Source organism: Bufo bufo, chromosome 1 (genome assembly GCF_905171765.1).
Source record: "Bufo bufo chromosome 1, aBufBuf1.1, whole genome shotgun sequence".
NCBI lineage: Eukaryota > Metazoa > Chordata > Amphibia > Anura > Bufonidae > Bufo > Bufo bufo.
Genome location: NC_053389.1, coordinates 263,243,300 through 263,261,730, shown reverse-complemented (window position 1 = coordinate 263,261,730; position 18,431 = coordinate 263,243,300). Strand labels below are relative to the sequence as shown.

The following is an 18,431-nucleotide window of genomic DNA, read 5'->3' as shown; positions in this document are numbered from 1 at the left end:
TTGCTCGTTTGTTGGGTGATCACTTAGCATACTTAAATTGGTCAATGATTGGGAACGAACATTTCTACGTCCAGGCATGGGATTCAGCCAGTTCCCTCCAGTTCTCCAGATCCAGTTGTTAAAATTACAACTGGATCGGAGAACCGTGTTACCGGCTGAGTCCCAATCCGGTGCTCTGGTGGCGGCAGGGCAGCTGGAGATGTTCACTTCCATTACTTTGTGCGCCGCTAATAGTTTAGCTCCTTAGTTGAGTGGTATGTGTGTGTAGTGTATATACGGTGTATTCATGTGTACCATGTATATGGTGAATGTATATGTAAACATGTGACGTGACGCTGCGTGTTCGCTGTTGAGTAGGGATCCTGTTGGTAAAAATTAGATTCCCACTCCTGCCTACGTCCATTTCTCTGAATATAGGCCTTTAGAGACAGAATGCGAGAGCATTTTGATTTTCCAGAGGTGACCTTCTATGTACACACCTGATCTTACGTGAAGACAGTTTACAACTAACACATTTATGTGGTTATTGCTAGCACCTTTTACCCAAGCTGACGATCAGGCAAATACACGTTCATTGCCTGTGCACACAGACAAGCATTTGCTTGATTGATTGTCAGTGGTCGGATCTTTTATCCAAGCATAAATATGCTTGTTTGTCGGCAGGGCCGGCGCCACCTGTGCGGTTTAAAAAACAAAAGCAATAGTTAAGTGGCGGCCGGTCCTGCCGCAAGTTTTTTACGGCCCGGGCTGGCGCGTCTATGATTGTGCATGCAGCGCCCGGGCGCAGCCTGAAGAGAGGGACTGACAGGAGGGAAGCGCCTCTAATGTAGCGTGGCCGAGCTCTGTTCGCTCCGTGGTACAGGAGCTTTTGTTTCCTGTACCCAGCCGGACTGACAGGAAGTGCTCACTTAGTGTGCACTTCCTTTCAGTCCGGCCGGGTACAGGAAACAAATGCTCCTGTACCGCGGACCGAACAGAGCTCGGCCACGCTACACTAGAGGTGACAAGGGAGGGGGGGTAGAATGAGAGTGACAAGGGAGGGGGGGGGTAGAATGAGAGTGACAAGGGGGGGGAAATGAGAGTGACGAGGGGGGGATGAGAGTGACAAGGGAGGGAGGGGGGAGGAGGAAATGAGAGTGACAAGGGAGGGGGGGAATGAGAGTGACAAGGGAGGGGGGAGAGAGAGTGACAAAGGAGGGAGGGGGGGAGAGAGAGTGACAAAGGAGGGGGGGGGGGAGAGAGAGTGACAAAGGAGGGAGGGGGAGAAGAGAGTGACAAGGGAGGGGGGGAAGAGTGTGACAAGGGAGTCCCCAGAGCCAGACCAAGAGCCCGAGACCAGATCATCTTATTGTCCTGGTGGTAATTTGGACAATACAATATGTTTATTATGTAATTGTTTAGTTATTAATACTACATTGGAAACTCATTTACCTCACATTTAGGGTCCATTCACACATCCGTGTGTGTTTTGCGGATCCACGGATCCGCAAAACACGGACAGCGGCTATTGCGGACAAGAATAGGACATGTTCTATTTTTTTCAGGATCGGAATTGCAGACCCGGAAGTGCGGTCCGCAATTCCGGATCATGCGGCCCCTTAGAAATGTATGGGTCCGCAATCCCGTTCCGCAAAAAGAGACAGCTACAAGAAGCTTGATTAACCCTAAGGGAAACATAGCAGTTCTTTTAATTTAAATGCTGAGAAAGGGGTGGAACATATGTGATGTCATGATATGAGCATATCATCTGATAAGGGGGGGGGGGCAATTTTTATCTTGCCTAGGGCGGCAAAAATCCTTGCACCGGCCCTGTTTGTCGGTAGCACATCACCCCATGTAAGGTGTAAGAGAGGGTATGAGTATTTGATGATTGCAATAATGATCTCTTGTTCACCCTGATCAAAGGTCTTCCAATGTAAAATGACCTTTTGGCGATTTATAACTTTGCATCTTTTTCATAACTATCATAAATCCAGGGAACATTTGATAAAAGTCCAATCTATGGGTTCTTCTTCGTTACTTACCAAGCCAGTCATTAAACTTCTTCACTTCACTCGGTAGCCCAAGCTCTGTAAAGTCTCCAGCGTGGATTAAAACATCTCCATATGGCATTTGGATGAGATCGGTCCTTGAATGGGTGTCGGAAATACAGACAAATCGAGTATACCCAGGTGGTTTTGGGGCATCATGAGGTACAGGATCTACCCTGGAGGAATATACAAATAGTATAAGGTCACACACAATAAATCAGTTAAAGGGTAACTAAACTTTTATTTGTCCAAATGCCCCAAAAATCAACAGATTTTATTAATGGATTTTGCCTTTTTACTAAAGCAATTGGCACCTTAGGGAAACAATCTGAATGTATAAAGAAATATCCAAATAAAAGTACCATATACTGCCTATGTAAAACCATCTCATTTAAAACCGTGCCATGCAGTACCCAAATAATAATCACATAAAGACCCTAAAGATCATATAGCTATACAGTGCAAATACGCACATATAGAGTTCAAATTGTTACTGTTTGGTATCATATGATATTGCCATACAGTAATATAATGCTGCCATACCATATACAATAGTATGGTCCTACAGTGCTAAATAAAGAGTTCTGACTTTTTAAATGCAGGATACATAAATATATATATATATATATATATATACAGTATATAGTCCAAATAAAAAAACTGCAAGCAATGAACAAGTATGTGCTATATATATATATATATATATATATATACAGTACAGACCAAAAGTTTGGACACACCTTCTCATTCAAAGAGTTTTCTTTATTTTCATGACTATGAAAATTGCAGATTCACACTGAAGGCATCAAAACTATGAATTAACATATGTGGAATTATATACATAACAAACAAGTGTGAAACAACTGAAAATATGTCATATTCTAGGTTCTTCAAAGTAGCCACCTTTTGCTTTGATTACTGCTTTGCACACTCTTGGCATTCTCTTGATGAGCTTCAAGAGGTAGTCTGTGAAGTGAAATGGTTTTCACTTCACAGGTGTGCCCTGTCAGGTTTAATAAGTGGGATTTCTTGCCTTATAAATGGGGTTGGGACCATCAGTTGCGTTGAGGAGAAGTCAGGTGGATACACAGCTGATAGTCCTACTGAATAGACTGTTAGAATTGGTATTATGGCAAGAAAAAAGCAGCTAAGTAAAGAAAAACGAGTGGCCATCATTACTTTAAGAAATGAAGGTCAGTCAGTCAGCCGAAAAATTGGGAAAACTTTGAAAGTAAGGGCTATTTGACCATGAAGGAGAGTGATGGGGTGCTGCGCCAGATGACCTGGCCTCCACAGTCACCGGACCTGAACCTAATTGAGATGGTTTGGGGTGAGCTGGACAGCAGAGTGAAGACAAAAGGGCCAACAAGTGCTAAGCATCTCTGGGAACTCCTTCAAGACTGTTGGAAGACCATTTCAGGGGACTACCTCTTGAAGCTCATCAAAAGAATGACAAGAGTGTGCAAAGCAGTAATCAAAGCAAAAGGTGGCTACTTTGAAGAACCTAGAATATGACATATTTTCAGTTGTTTCACACTTGTTTGTTATGTATATAATTCCACATGTGTTAATTCATAGTTTTGATGCCTTCATAGTCATGAAAATAAAGAAAACTCTTTGAATGAGAAGGTGTGTCCAAACTTTTGGTCTGTACTGTATACCGTGAATTTATATACCGTATATCTCCAGCCTATCAGATCATGTGACAATTATGTATTCAAATTATTTGACAGTAAGCAACATTATATACAAAAAATGCTAAAACATCAATATTCTAAATACTCTAATATGGACACTTACTCATGAGCAGGAATCAAGAGGCCTGGAAGCAGGATCAAGGTACGATTATTGGTATCGCATTCGGCACCTCCATTACAAAGTTACGCATGTACCACCTAGATGTGCTGAAGAATGTCATGCCGATAACTCTGTGATCATATGGAGCTAGTGTACATGTCATGCCCACAGGTCCCTGGCCGTGCAGTGCCAGTGTGCATGTCCGTGCCATCTCATAGTTTGGAGATACTGGGAAGTCATTGTGCATATTCCATCCCCCTGTACTGCACTCTCACCATACAAGCCATAGGGGAGTGATGCGCATGCCCAAGTTGTTCTATATGTAATATCTTTATACGCATGTTCTGTCCATCTATATTACTGAGGCCATAATTGACAGACATCCAGTAGTTTGCCAATATGTCCAGCTTATTAGCCTACAGATGATAATTAATTATGTCACTACTGCCACATATTTCATTGTATTTCTATGTCAAAGGATAATTGTATTGTTTTGTAATGTATCTAGCTAATTATTCAATCGAGGTATTATCCTTATAGACAACTATGCCAATAAAGTCTATGTCCCCCCTTCTTTCAGGTGGGATGTGTTGAGTACATACAGTATGTAGTAGGGGACACATTGGTTATAAGAAGTACAGATTGGTTATAGAAAATCTTCTGTTCCATAAATAACCATAAGTTCTCTATAGAACAGTTTTAATGTGGCGCTAATTGGGAGCGCAATATAGACCAACTGTGTGAGGTCCAGGATTAGATTGTGATCCAGTGTGGGCCACCTGCTACTCCACGTCAACCCTAGATGCCCAGCCATGTCTCAACCATACAGTGGTAAGCAAGTATCAGGTGCCAGTTATGATGTTATCCACTTAAGGGATAGGTCACAGTATAGGAGTTCAGTCTATTCTCCCGCAAAGTCATATGGGGGAGGGGACATTGCCCCAGGGGTGCCACATACATATCTACTGATGGGAATCATTACTATCCACTATATATACACTGAACAAAAATATAAATGCAACACTTTCGGTTTTGCTCCCATTTTGCATGAGCTGAACTCAAAGATCTGAAACATTTTTTACATACACAAAAGACCCATTACTCTCAAATATTGTTCACAAATCTGTCTAAATCTGTGTTAGTGAGCACTTCTCCTTTGCCGAGATAATCCATCCCACCTCACAGGTGTGGCATATCAAGGTGCTGATTAGACAGCATGAATATTGCACAGGTACAATAAAAGACCACTCTGAAACGTGCAGTTTGATCACACAGCACAATGCCACAGATGTCGCAATGTTTGAGGGAGCGTGCAATTGGCATGCTGACTGCATGAATGTCTACCAGAGCTGTTGCCAGTGCAATGAATGTTCATTTCCCTACCATAAGCTGTCTCCAAAGGCATTTCAGAGAATTTGGCAGTACATCCAACCGGCCTCACAACCGCAGACCACGTGTAACCACACCAGCCCAGGACCTCCACATCCAGCATGTTCACCTCCATGATCATCTGAGACCAGCCACCCGGACAGCTGAAGCAACAATCGGTTTGCATAACCAAAGAATTTCTGCACAAACTGTCAGAAACCGTCTCAGGGAAGCTCAGCTGCATGCTCGTCGTCCTCATTGGGGTCTGGACCGGACTGCAGTTCGTTGTTGTAACCGACTTGAGTGGGCAAATGCTCACATTTGATGGCGTCTGGCACGTTGGAGAGGTGTTCTGTTCATGGATGAGTCCCAGTGTTCACTGTTCAGGGAAGATGGCAGACAGCGTGTGTGGCCTCGTGTGGGTGAGCGGTTTGCTAGCGTCAATGTTGTGGATCGAGTGGCCCATGGTGGCGGTGGGGTTATGGTATGGGCACACGTATGTTATGGACAACAAACACAGGTGCATTTTATTGATGGCATTTTGAAGGCACAGAGATACCGTGACGAGATCCTGAGGCCCACTGTTGTGCCATTCATCCACGACCGTCACCTCATGATGCAGCATGATAATGCATGGCCCCATATTGCAAGGATCTGTACACAATTCCTGGAAGCTGAAAACATCCCAGTTCTTGTATGGCCAGCATACTCACCGGACATGTCACCCATTGAGCATGTTTGGGATGCTCTGGATCGGCGTATACGACAGTGTGTTCCAGTTCCTGCCAATATTCTGCAACTTCGCACAGCTATTGAAAAGGAGTAGACCAACATTCCACAGGCCACAATCAACAACCTGATCAACTCTATAGACGGAGATGTGTTGCACTGCGTGAGGCAAATGGTGGCCACACCAGAAACTGACTGGTTTTCTGACCCCCCCTCCTTCCCCCAGTAAGGCAAAACTGTGCACATTTCAGAGTGTCCTTTTATTGTGGGCAGTCTAAGGCACACCTGTGCAATATTCATGCTGTCCAATCAGCACTTTGATATGCCACACCTGTGAGGTGGGATGGATTATCTCAGCAAAGGAGAAGTGCTCACTAACACAGATTTAGACAGATTTGTGAACAATAGTTGAGAGTAATGGGTCTTTTTGTGTGTAGAAAATGTTTCAGATCTTTGAGTTCAGCTCATGCAAAATGGGAGCAAAACCAAAAGTGTTGCGTTTATATTTTTCAGTGTATATATATATATATATATATATATATATTTTACAGGACTGGGGGGATCATCAAGTGGAAATGGATACTGCCCAACAGGTAGCATTTCCTCGGAAATGTCACTCAGAATTCATGCCAAAATGAGGACAGAGAAGGGGCAAGGAGAGCTGACAAGGTAAAACCACACTTTTTGCACATTTTTGTCCAACCTTTCATTTTAAAGCACTTCACATTTTCACTTATGGTTGGGAACAGAATCGCCCTTTAATAACAGTTCCACACACTAATTCTTTAATTCTTCCCCTTTGAGTTTGTCATGGAGCCTCAGAGACACAAGTATCTCGCTCAGTCTGCTATTAATATTTGTTTCAAGCTGAAATCCGTGTGAAGATTCCCTGGATGTAGAAGATTAAAATAGCTCCAGCACAGAATGTGTTCTACCCTGTGACGGAAGAGGCTGCTTTGCATATTTTATTGGCAGATATTGTCCCCTTCATGGCAGAAGATTTACACAGTGTCAGGAGGATTGGTTTTTGTTAGAATAGATGTATCCATCTCTGGAAGGGAGCAAGTCACTTCTTTATATTCTGCCTATAGCGATCAGGTTTAAATGGCAGGAAAGATTGATAATATACACAAGATAATGAGATAGATAGATAGATAGATAGATAGATAGATAGATAGATAGATAGATAGATAGATAGGAGATATATAGCTAGATAGATTATAGATAGATAGATATGAGATAGATAGATAGAAGAGGATAGATAGATAGATATGAGATAGATAGATAGATAGATATAAGATAGATATGAGATAGATTATAGATAGATAGATAGATAGATAGATAGATATGAGATAGATAGATAGATAGATAGATAGATAGATAGATAAGAGATAGATAGATAATAGATATATATATAAGATAGATAGATAGATAGATAGATAGAAGATTGATTGATTGATTAATTGATAGATAGATAGATAGATAGATAGATAGATAGATAGATAGATAGATAGATAGATAGATAGATAGATACAGTGGCGGATCCAGAGCCTGGTCTCGGGAGGGGCACTTCCAGATTATTTTCTGTCCGCCTCCACAAAACAATGTGGTGCTTATAGAACAGACTACACAGTGTAGCGGTATACTGTATATTGTGGGGCACAGTGTAGAGGTATACTGTATATTGTGGGGCACAGTGTAGAGGTATACTGTATATTGTGTGGCACAGTGTAGCGGTATACTGTATATTGTGTGGCACAGTGTAGCGGTAAACTGTATATTGTGGGGCACAGTGTATGCTATGTGGTAGGCAAACGTGTTTGCCGTATTTGTGGGAGGGGAGGCTGGTTACCCTATATAAACCCCCCTCCCCCTAATAGGGTTCTCGACGGCGAATGCTTAGAGCAGCGCTACTCAGCTGACAGGCACTTCCGGTTTCACGGCCAGACGAGGTTCGCGTTCATTGCAGCAAGCAGCGTGCAGAAGATTGTGGTAGGATCGGGGCTGGGTTGGGGAGGGGAGGGAAAAGCTCTGGATGGTAACCTGGCGCGGGTAGTTGGGGGGCGAGGGGGATCGCAGGCAAGCCTGATCATGCAGGGGTTTGATGTCGGCATTAGCGCCGCGGCAAGGGGGCGTGTATCGGGTGCCGCGGCGTTCTCTCAGCTCGACACTGACGCTCAGGTCGGGTATGCTTTATACTGGCCTCTGGTGTAAGGGGTAGCATGGCAATATGCGTGTGATAAATGGAAGTGAGGTCGTAGTAATACGGGAGATGCAGCAGAGGACATATATAAAAAAAAAAAAGAGAGGGGGGGGCAGGGAAGTGGGGGGGAATATATGGGCTAAAAATATATACTATAGGATAGATTGTAGTAGGTTTTAGGTGGCGCAAGCAGGGGTTGAAAAAAATAAATAAAAATAGAGACAGGGAAGTGATTTAAAGTAGATTACAATAAAGTTATATCATAGAGGGGGGAGGGGAGTTTTAAAAAAAAAAAAAAAAAAAGGGGGGGGGGAGATAGGTACATAGTGGGGATTATTCAGTTAGATATACAGTTAGGTTAGTGGCTACGCTGGTAGCTTAAGTCTATAATATGATGCATTTCGCAGGTTACAAGCTTGTCGACTGGTAGGAGTATACGGCTCGTCACTTCAATTTTTGTTTCGTTGGAAGCCTGATAGCAGGTAATAAAAAATAAAAAAAAAAAGGGGAAGGGGAGGAATACAGTCAAGGGGGAAGGGAGGAGTGTGTATTAAAAAATATATATACATTGTTATTTCAGCATACGTTCAGATACAGCATAAAGACCTGCGCATCTTTAAAATTCGATTTTTCAAGCGAGAAGTCTGTCACGTCTACAGACTCAATGTAAGTCCTGTCACGCCTTCAGGCAAGTGTACGTGCTGCCACGTCTGCAGCTATTAAGACCTGTCACGACTTCAGGCAGTGGGTTCGGTCTGGCACGTCTTCAGACATATAAGTCCTGTCACGGCTTCAGGCGTCACGTATAGTCTGGCACGTCCTCAGACTCAGTAAGTCCTGACACGACTTCAGGGTCTCATATAGTCTGTCACGTCTTCAGACTCAGTAAGTCCTGACACGACTTCAGGCACTACGCTTGGGGGCCTCACATATCACATTGTGGTTCCGGTCATTGCACGATTGCGGTTCATGGGTCAGGCACAGAGTTAGGTTTAAGAGCACTAGCTGGGGTTATAATTATTTCATCTTGTCTGCAGGGGAGTGGTTCCTTTATACAGAGTTCTGTTGATAGTTCTGCACCTTTCAGGTGGGTGGCAGGGGCTTGGTGATGGGCCTTTTCATAGTGAGATTACAAGTTCTATGCTCAAAGTTCTCTTTTACTATTCTAGTGCAAGATGTCTAATATCTCGGAAATTGGGGAGACTCCTAGCTGTCATGGGAGCATTGATCTACAGTCTGAGAGTGGAGGACCTACCTACAGGTCATGGACCGTGCCTAAACTGATGGCAGAATTAACGAGAAGAGGGGTCCCATTTTCCACCGCAGCCAGGAAGGCTGAACTATATAGACTATTACAGTCAGAGTCTGCAGGGTCAAGTCAGGACGTGGTCTCTATGAACACAATTCAGACGTCCCTGACGCAACTGCACACTTTGATCAATTCAATGGCTACCTCACTGTCTGAGGTGCAAAGTAGATTGGAATCTGTTGAGAATAAGGTCATCTCAGGTCCGGCGGCAGGGGCCAGTCGCCCGGCCACTCAGGGAATACAACAGGAACCCCAAACAGCTCCTATTAGTTTTCCTGATATTGCGCCCTCGCATTTCGTCCCTAGCAATATTCGGCAGGACATTGTAGAGGGTAAGGATGTCAACCTAGCTACACTCCTTATCGCCACTCATGAAACACCTGACAACAAAACAATTGCTTGCGGAGAAGTGTCAGTGGTCTTAAAATCAAAAGATGTTAGGCTTAATAGGAACCTTACCATTCCTGAATTTGTATTAGCGTTTAGTCTTTGGCGAGACGTTATTTGTTCAGTCAGTCCTCAGAGAAGGGAAGAACTAGATTTGTATCTCTATAAGGTTGTAGAACTTGGGTATAAGTATGGGGGTACAGCGTTTTATGAGTATCACAGGTCTTTCTCTGCAAAAGCAGCAGCGGCTTTGTCCCAGTTTAATCAGAGGATCGACTGGTCAAAAATGGACACCGAATTATTCTGCCGACACTTTGCAGGCTTGAAGGCCCCGGCTTGTTCGTTATGCAATTCCTATTCTCATACGACAGCATGGTGCACTAGCAGCAATGGGTTGGTAGAATCTCAGCAGGTGAAGAGTTTCCAGTTCCCTTCCACCAGTAAAATGGCAACAGGCATGGATAAATTAGGTCGACCTATCAGATTCCTAGGCAGGTCACAACTTTGCAATAATTTTAACTTTGCGAATTGTCATTATAGTCAATGCAGGTTACTACACTTATGCTCTATTTGCTTTAGGGCCCACCCAAGGGCGGCCTGTCCACAGAGAGATGTCAAGACCACATGACTAGGCGTGGTAAATATAGATCTATTGAAGCTATTGCTGGCGGATCACCCAGAGGCAGGTTGGGTACAGTTCGTCCTAGAGGGTTTAGCTAACGGGTTTCATACAGGGTTCATGGCACTCCCGCAGGTCCCTTACGAGTGTAGTAATCTACGTTCGGCGGATAGGAATCCATCAGTTGTGTCAGATTTAATCCAGCAGGAACTCGACAAAGGTTATTTGATCGGGCCTCTTAGTCAGTCACCATTTGATTGCTGGAGCGTCAACCCGGTGGGGGTTGTGACCGGGAAATTCAATCCTAATAAAAAAAGGCTTATTTACGACTTGTCAGCGCCTCATTCATCATCCATTCCCAGTTTAAATTCTCTAATACCATCAGAAGAATTCTCCATGAAATATTCCTCAATAGACGAGGCTATTCAGGTAATATTGTCGTTAGGATACAATACGTGGCTATCGAAAGCGGATATTACTGACGCCTTTAAATTACTCCCCTTACAACCACAGCTTTGGTGTTGGCACGGTATCAAGTGGCAAGATTCATATTATTTTTCCAACAAACTTACGTTTGGCTCCAAATCCAGCCCCTGGTTGTTTGACCAATTTGCGAAGGCTTTACACTGGGTGCTGACAGACAAATTCAGGGTTAATCACGTCATACATTATCTGGACGATTTCTTGCTAATCGAGCCATCGTGGCAGGTTCCGCAAGATTTACATGTTCTGCAGTCAGTCTTTGAGGACCTCAATGTCCCCGTTGCAGCCAGTAAAGTGGAAGGGCCCAGTACTAGAATTACCTTTTTAGGTATACAGTTGGATACACAAAGAATGGAGGCTAGTTTACCAGCTGATAAACTAGTTAGAGTCAAGGAGGCGGTATCTAATGTTATTAGGGCTACAGTAATCTCCAAAACAGAATTGCAGTCTCTCCTGGGGGTTCTCAATTTCGCTATTCGCATAATCCCACAGGGTAGATCATTTATATCTAGATTGTTGAGACTACTCTCCTTGGCACCGGAGCAGGACAGTCCGATTCGTCTAGATCAGCAGGCCAGGGCAGACTTAAGCATGTGGGACAAATTCCTGTCTCAATGGAATGGGGTCTCGTTATTTTTCCCAGTAGCATCTAATCAATCGCCAGTGGTATACTCTGATGCAGCTGCCACTGCAGGGTTTGCGGCTATCTATGGTTCACATTGGATGGCGGGTCGTTGGCCTCCAGAGATTGGTAATTTCCCCGTAAGTATGCGGTCTTCCCCTCTCTTGGAGCTTTATCCTATAGTGGCAGCTGCACAGGTCTGGGGTGCGGAATGGACGAACAAGACAGTCTTGTTCTTGACAGACAGCGCAGTAGTGGTCGAGATTTTAGCTAGTGGTAGATCCGCGGCGTTAGGAATTATGTCCTTTGTGCGGAGGCTGGTGTGGTTATCCCTACAACATCAGTTTAATTTTGTGTGCTCCCATGTTAGTGGTCTTGAAAACACGGCAGCAGATGCGTTGTCCCGCTTCAATTTCCCTCTTTTCTTCCAGGTTTTCCCAGAAGCAGACCCAGTACCGTCAGTTATACCGCGATACGCAGATCTGAGGATGGATTAGAGCTCCATCTCGAAACAGCGCGCAGGCTCATGCGCCAATCATTATCGAGTAATACGATTAGACTCTACAACACAGCATGGGCATGGTTTACGAAGTTCAGTGAATCTTACCCAGCGGAGGGTATGGGGCATATTTCCTATATAATGGCATTCATCGGGTTTTGCCACTCTCAGCTAAAATTAGCTTATAGCACCATTAAAATATATCTGGCGGGAATTCAGCATTTTTTCCATTTACTCCGCCCCGAGGAGCCGTCACTTTTCTCAGCCCACCCCATTAGAGCAGTTCTGAGGGGTATTCAGAAAGAGTCAGTTAAAACTCATGTTACCCGGCAACCTCTATCAGGCCAGACCTTTAAGTTGCTTTCTGATTCTCTGGATAAAAAACCCTTCGGGTATGATATCAGCCTTGCCATTAAAGCCGCATTATACGTGGGTTTCTTTGGGTTCCTCAGGCCAGGGGAATTTACGTGTGGTGCGGCCTCCTCCACATACTTGAGGAAGAAGCACTTCAGTCGGGATGGCGATAGTTATGTACTAAAGTTACCTCACTCCAAAACCGCATCACCAGGGGAAGTGATAGAGGTCAGATATTTTCCTACCAACAATAAGTGGTGTCCTGTCAGTACCATTCAGGAATGGTTAACGTTTATCTCAGACAGACCAGATGAATCCGCATTATTCACAATAGCCCAGAAACCCCTTAGCTTATCGGTATTTCTCAAGTATATACGCATGTCATTAGTCAATGCCGGGGTTAATCCAAGGTCTATTACTGGTCATTCTTTTAGGATGGGCGCAGCATCCGCTGCATCTAGTAACGGGATTCCGGTTCATGTGATTAAAAGACTAGGCAGGTGGAAGTCGTCATGTTATGGGCGTTACATTCCTAATATGCATAATGAACTGTCTATGGCGTTTCAGAAACTGTTAATGTAAGGTAATAAATTTACTGTGCATCGATTAGCTTTGGTTTCTCTTTTTGGCCCTCTTTAGGTTTCTCTTCCTACAGCAGTTACGGCACAATTCTACTGCTTGTTAGTGATAGATATGTATTGTCATCATGCTCTCGATACGTTTCTGATAGCCGAGCCGAGTACAAGTGGTAGGCAAACGTGTTTGCCGTATTTGTGGGAGGGGAGGCTGGTTACCCTATATAAACCCCCCTCCCCCTAATAGGGTTCTCGACGGCGAATGCTTACCCACCCTCCCTCCCACTTTACGGATGGTCAGTATAAGAGAGGCCCTCTTTAGGTTTCTCTTCCTACAGCAGTTACGGCACAATTCTACTGGTTGTTAGTGATAGATATGTATTGTCATCATGCTCTCGATACGTTTCTGATAGCCGAGCCGAGCAAATGTGTATAACATAAACATATTCCACATGAAAACTTACAATTACTTGGCTTGGCCCTTGGGGATCTCGGACACCACTTCAACACTTGGCTGGGGGGCTCGGTGGAGCTGATGTTGTGTTTTATCCTAATGAGATTTCATAATAAAGATTTGGAGAAGGGGCAGAGGAATAGCAGAGCAGGAAGAGGCTGGTGCTGCTACTAGGGGGTCATACCATGTGGGAGTAATAAAGCCCACCATAATGCCCCCCAGTAGAAATAATTCTCCTTATAATGTGCAAAAAATACCCCCTTGTAATGCCCCAGGTGAGCTAATGTCCCCATAATGTGCCAGTATAAAATACCCCTATATAGTGCCCCCAGTAAATGCCCCCATAGTGCTCCACACCCTCCTTCCTCCTAGTGCCCCCCATAATGTACCAGTATAAAATGCTCCAGTAGATGCCCTCAGTGTCCCCCATAATTTGCAAGTATAAAATACCCCTTCTTAGTGCCCCCCGTAGATGACCCCATATTAGTCCTCTCCCCCCTTCCCCATAGTACCCACCATAATGTGTCCCAGTATAAAATTGTACTGTACAGAGCCCCCCATATAAAATACCCCTTCTTTGTGGCCTAAGTAGATGCCCCTATAGTGCCCCCAATGATGTTCCAGTAATAACAGCCCCCCATGTGCCAGTAATAACAGCCCCCCCATGTGCCAGTAATAACAGCCCCCCATGTGCCAATGATAACAGCCCACCCCCCATGTGCCAGTATTAATAACAGCCCCCCATGTGCCAGTATTAATAACAGCCCCCCATGTGCCAGTATTAATAACAGCCCCTCATGTGCCAGTATTAATAACAGCCCCCCCATGTGCCAGTATTAATAACAGCCCCCCCATGTGCCAGTATTAATAACAGCACCCCCCCATGTGCCAGTATTAATAACAGCACCCCCCCCATGTGCCAGCAATAACAGCCCCCCATGTGCCAGCAATAACAGCCCCCCATGTGCCAGCAATAACAGCCCCCATGTGCCAGCAATAACAGCCCCCCATGTGCCAGCAATAACAGCCCCCCATGTGCCAGTAATAGCCCCCCCATGCCAGTAATAACAGCCCCCCATGTGCCAGCAATAACAGCCCCCATGTGCCAGTAATAACAGCCCCCCATGTGCCAGTAATAACAGCCCCCCATGTGCCAGCAATAACAGCCCCCCCATGTCCCAGCAATAACAGCCCCCCATGTGCCAGCAGTCAGCAATAACAGCCCCCCATGTGCCAGCAATAACAGCCCCCCCATGTGCCAGTAATAGCCCCCCCATGCCAGTAATAACAGCCCCCCATGTGCCAGCAATAACAGCCCCCCATGTGCCAGTAATAACAGCCCCCCATGTGCCAGCAATAACAGCCCCCCATGTGCCAGTAATAACAGCCCCCCATGTGCCAGTAATAACAGCCCCCCATGTGCCAGCAATAACAGCCCCCCCATGTGCCAGCAATAACAGCCCCCCCACGTGCCAGCAATAACAGCCCCCCATGTGCCAGCAATAACAGCCCCCCCATGTGCCAGTAAAAGTATTGTATATATAAAAAAAAACAAAAAACACATACTTACCTCCATGTCAGCGATGCGATGCAGGCCTCTTCCGGCCTGTGTCCCGTGCTGTACGGCTCAGGCGGCGCGATGACGTCATTGTGCCGCCTGAGCCGGCCTCTGATAGGCTGCCGGCCTAGTGCCTGCACGCCTCTCCCTCCCCTGCCTCAGCACGCCTCTCCCTCCCCTGCCTCAGCACAGTCATCTGTATCGCTGTCCTGAGGATGGCGATACAGATGACTATGGAGATGAACGCTTCCACAATGGAAGCGTTCATCTCCCTGTGCCCCGCCGCCGCCGCCAGCTCGGGGGGGGGGGCAATTGCCCCGTTGCCCCCCCCTGGATCCGCCACTGGATAGATATGAGATAGATATATAGATATTAGATAGATATTAGATAGATAGATAGATAGATATTTGACCACTCACACCATCGCACATTTCATTACACTATAGGCCCCTTTAGCTCTGCCTAGAGCGCCTCAGACTGTGTACAGTATATCTCTTCTCTAGGCACATATTGCAGATTTGATAGAAATTGTATAAAAAAAAAAAACAGAGACATATAAAATTCAAAGCTCATCAGACATCCCCCTTCCTTGTCTGTCACTGCTGCCTCCATTTTATACAATAGATATACATTGGTAATAATTAGCTCCTCTGGGATTGCAGGAGATAGGAACGCAGAGCAGCAGGGAATCGTCACTGGGGAATAGTCGGCTTGTCAGATGAACACTTCCCTTTGTAGTCTGACAATAGTGAAGTTTAACATATTTTTAAAGTGCAGCGTTCAGCAGTCTGTCTCCAAGAGGGTGCAGAGTTGAGATGTTACCTACTAAAGTTTAAATTGGTGTCAGATTTCATGTAGATCCACAAGACATAAAGACTACCATAGTATGGTTCAGAACATACTATAGATATAGATCTATCTATCTAAAGAACAAAAATTGAGGCAGCACTCCAAAGAAGGTGAGGGTGGTGGACCCGCTTATTACCCCAGTCGCAACATTTCAGCCCAGGTCAATGGGACCTTTGTCAAGCTTATCTATCTATCTATCTATCTATCTATCTATCTATCTATCTATCTATCTAATATCTATATCTATCTATTTATTATCTATCTATTATCTGCCTATCTATCTAATATCTATCTATCTATCTATCTATCTATCTATCTATCCATCCATCTAATATCTATCTCATATCTATCTATCTATCTATCTATCTAATATCTATCTATCCATCTAATATCTATCTATCTATCTATCTAATATCTATCTATCCATCTAATATCTATCTATCTATCTATCTATCTATCTATCTATCTAATATCTATCTATCTAATATCTATCCATCTAATATCTATCTAATATCTATCTATCTATCTATCTAATATCTATCCATCTAATATCTATCTAATATCTATCTATCTATCTATCTATCTATCTATATATCCATCTAATATCTATCTATCTATCTATCTATCTATCTATCTATCTATCCATCATCTATCTATCTATCTATCTATCTATCTATCTATCTATCTATCTATCCATTATCTATCTATCTATCTATCTATCTATCTATCTATCTATCTATCTATCTATCTATCTATCTATCTATCTATCATCTGTCTCCCATAAAAGAGGCAGCCTGCACCAGAAGTACAGAGGGACGGTCCCTTTAAGAGAAATAATTAGTCTGGCAGCATATGAGAGCCTTGGTTCCTGAATAATGACTGAACGCAGCGTCTAACAAGAGACTGTTGATGAAGATGCTCCAAATCACGGTATAATTGGTGATAATTTACTCCAGTTACCACAAAGAGCACTGGGTTTTAATTAGTGTGAATCCCCAGTATCAGAGGCCGCTGTACTGACAAGGTTAATTACAGCTTCTCCAAGAAGATTAACCTTTTTTCTTACATTGCACCTAGAAGGAATTCAATAAAACCACGGCGGGGGTTTATTAATAAGGGTAGGAAGGAATCCTGCTAAAGATGGAGAAAACCAGCGGGAAACATGACACCAAGGTTAGAAGAACCATGTAAAGAGAGCCAGGGGGCTGCATGGCGGAGGGTTTCGAGAAAAACACATAGATGGTTATGTATGTGTGATCAGTGAGGGTCTGGCCATCAAAATGTCCAGCATGACCAGTTACATTATCTATCAGCCCACAAGAGTTTGCCCCCAGCCATCGTGGACTATCATTCATGCCAAAATATCCAAAATTCTCTACTCTGGCCAACTTTTATCTTGTGGCCAGCTATAGATGGCTTCCCTCAGCAATCCCTAGTTTTTTAGGAGGGTCCCTTGACAGTAAGGCCCCTTTCACACGGGAGAGTTTTGAACGCATTGCACCCGCACTAAATCCCGACCCATTCATTTCTATGGGGCTGTGCACATGAGCGGTGATTTTCACGCATCACTTGTGCGTTGCGTGAAAATCGCAGCAAGCTCTATTTTGTGCGTTTTTCACGCAAAGCAGGCCCCATAGAAGTGAATGGGGCTGCGTGAAAATCGCAAGCATCCGCAAGCAAGTGCGGATGCGGTCCGATTTTCACGCACGGTTGCTAGGAGAGGATCGGGATGGAGACCCGATCATTATTATTTTCCCTTATAACATGGTTATAATGGAAAATAATAGCATTCTGAATACAGAATGCTAAGAAAATAGGGGTGGAGGGGTTAAAAAAATAATAATAATAATTTAACTCACCTTAATCCACTTGTTCGCGCAGCCGGCATCTCTTCTGTCTTCATCTGTGAGGGAAAAGGACCTTTGATGACGTCACTGCGCTCATCACATGGTCCATCACATGATCTTTTAGCATGGTGATGGATCATGTGATGGACCATGTGATGAGCATAGTGAACCTTGAAACCCAAACCTGAACTTCTGTGAAGAAGTTCGGGTCTGGGTACCACATTCAGGTTTTTATCATGTGCGTGCAAAACGCTTATCCGGACACGCTCGTGTTAAAGAGGCCTAAGGAACTCACAAAGTATCTGTCAGCTGGGACCCAGCCGATCAGCTATAAGCCATGGGGAAAACCTGTCAGTAAGTGTTCAACTTCCCTACAGTGCCACCACAGGGGAAATGCAGCTTTTGCAGCAAGCCCAGGAGGAACGAGCAGAGGATGGGAGTGGTAGTGGCTGTGGCAATGATAGTGGTGCACAGGGTACACAGTGGCAATCCTGTGACCGTGCAGTGACAGGAAGGTGCATCATTTCTTCCCTCTGGGCACACCCTGGTGTTGTGGCTCCTGCCCGTTGGTAGTTGGGGTGCAAAGCAGGAGTGTGGATGCAGGTGTCACGGCCAGAGAATGGTGAGGGAGTCAGTGACCAGGCCAATTACAGTAAATACATAAATCCAACAGCAGGCACAGTTCCAAGCAAGTCACAGTGCAGTTTTTCCTCAATAGCAATATATGGATGGCAGCAATGATGGGGGT

At 44.5% G+C, this 18,431-nt stretch overlaps 1 protein-coding gene across 1 annotated transcript in view; it reads right to left on the bottom strand.

Annotated features, from left to right (window-relative positions):
• MPPED1 (metallophosphoesterase domain containing 1) overlaps window positions 1–18,431 on the bottom strand; it is a 50,379-nt gene that overhangs the window by 23,030 nt on the left and 8,918 nt on the right. The window contains exon 2 of the mRNA XM_040439179.1: window positions 2,025–2,206. Coding sequence (XP_040295113.1) covers window positions 2,025–2,206 — 182 coding nt within the window. The remainder of the gene's footprint in view (window positions 1–2,024; window positions 2,207–18,431) is intronic.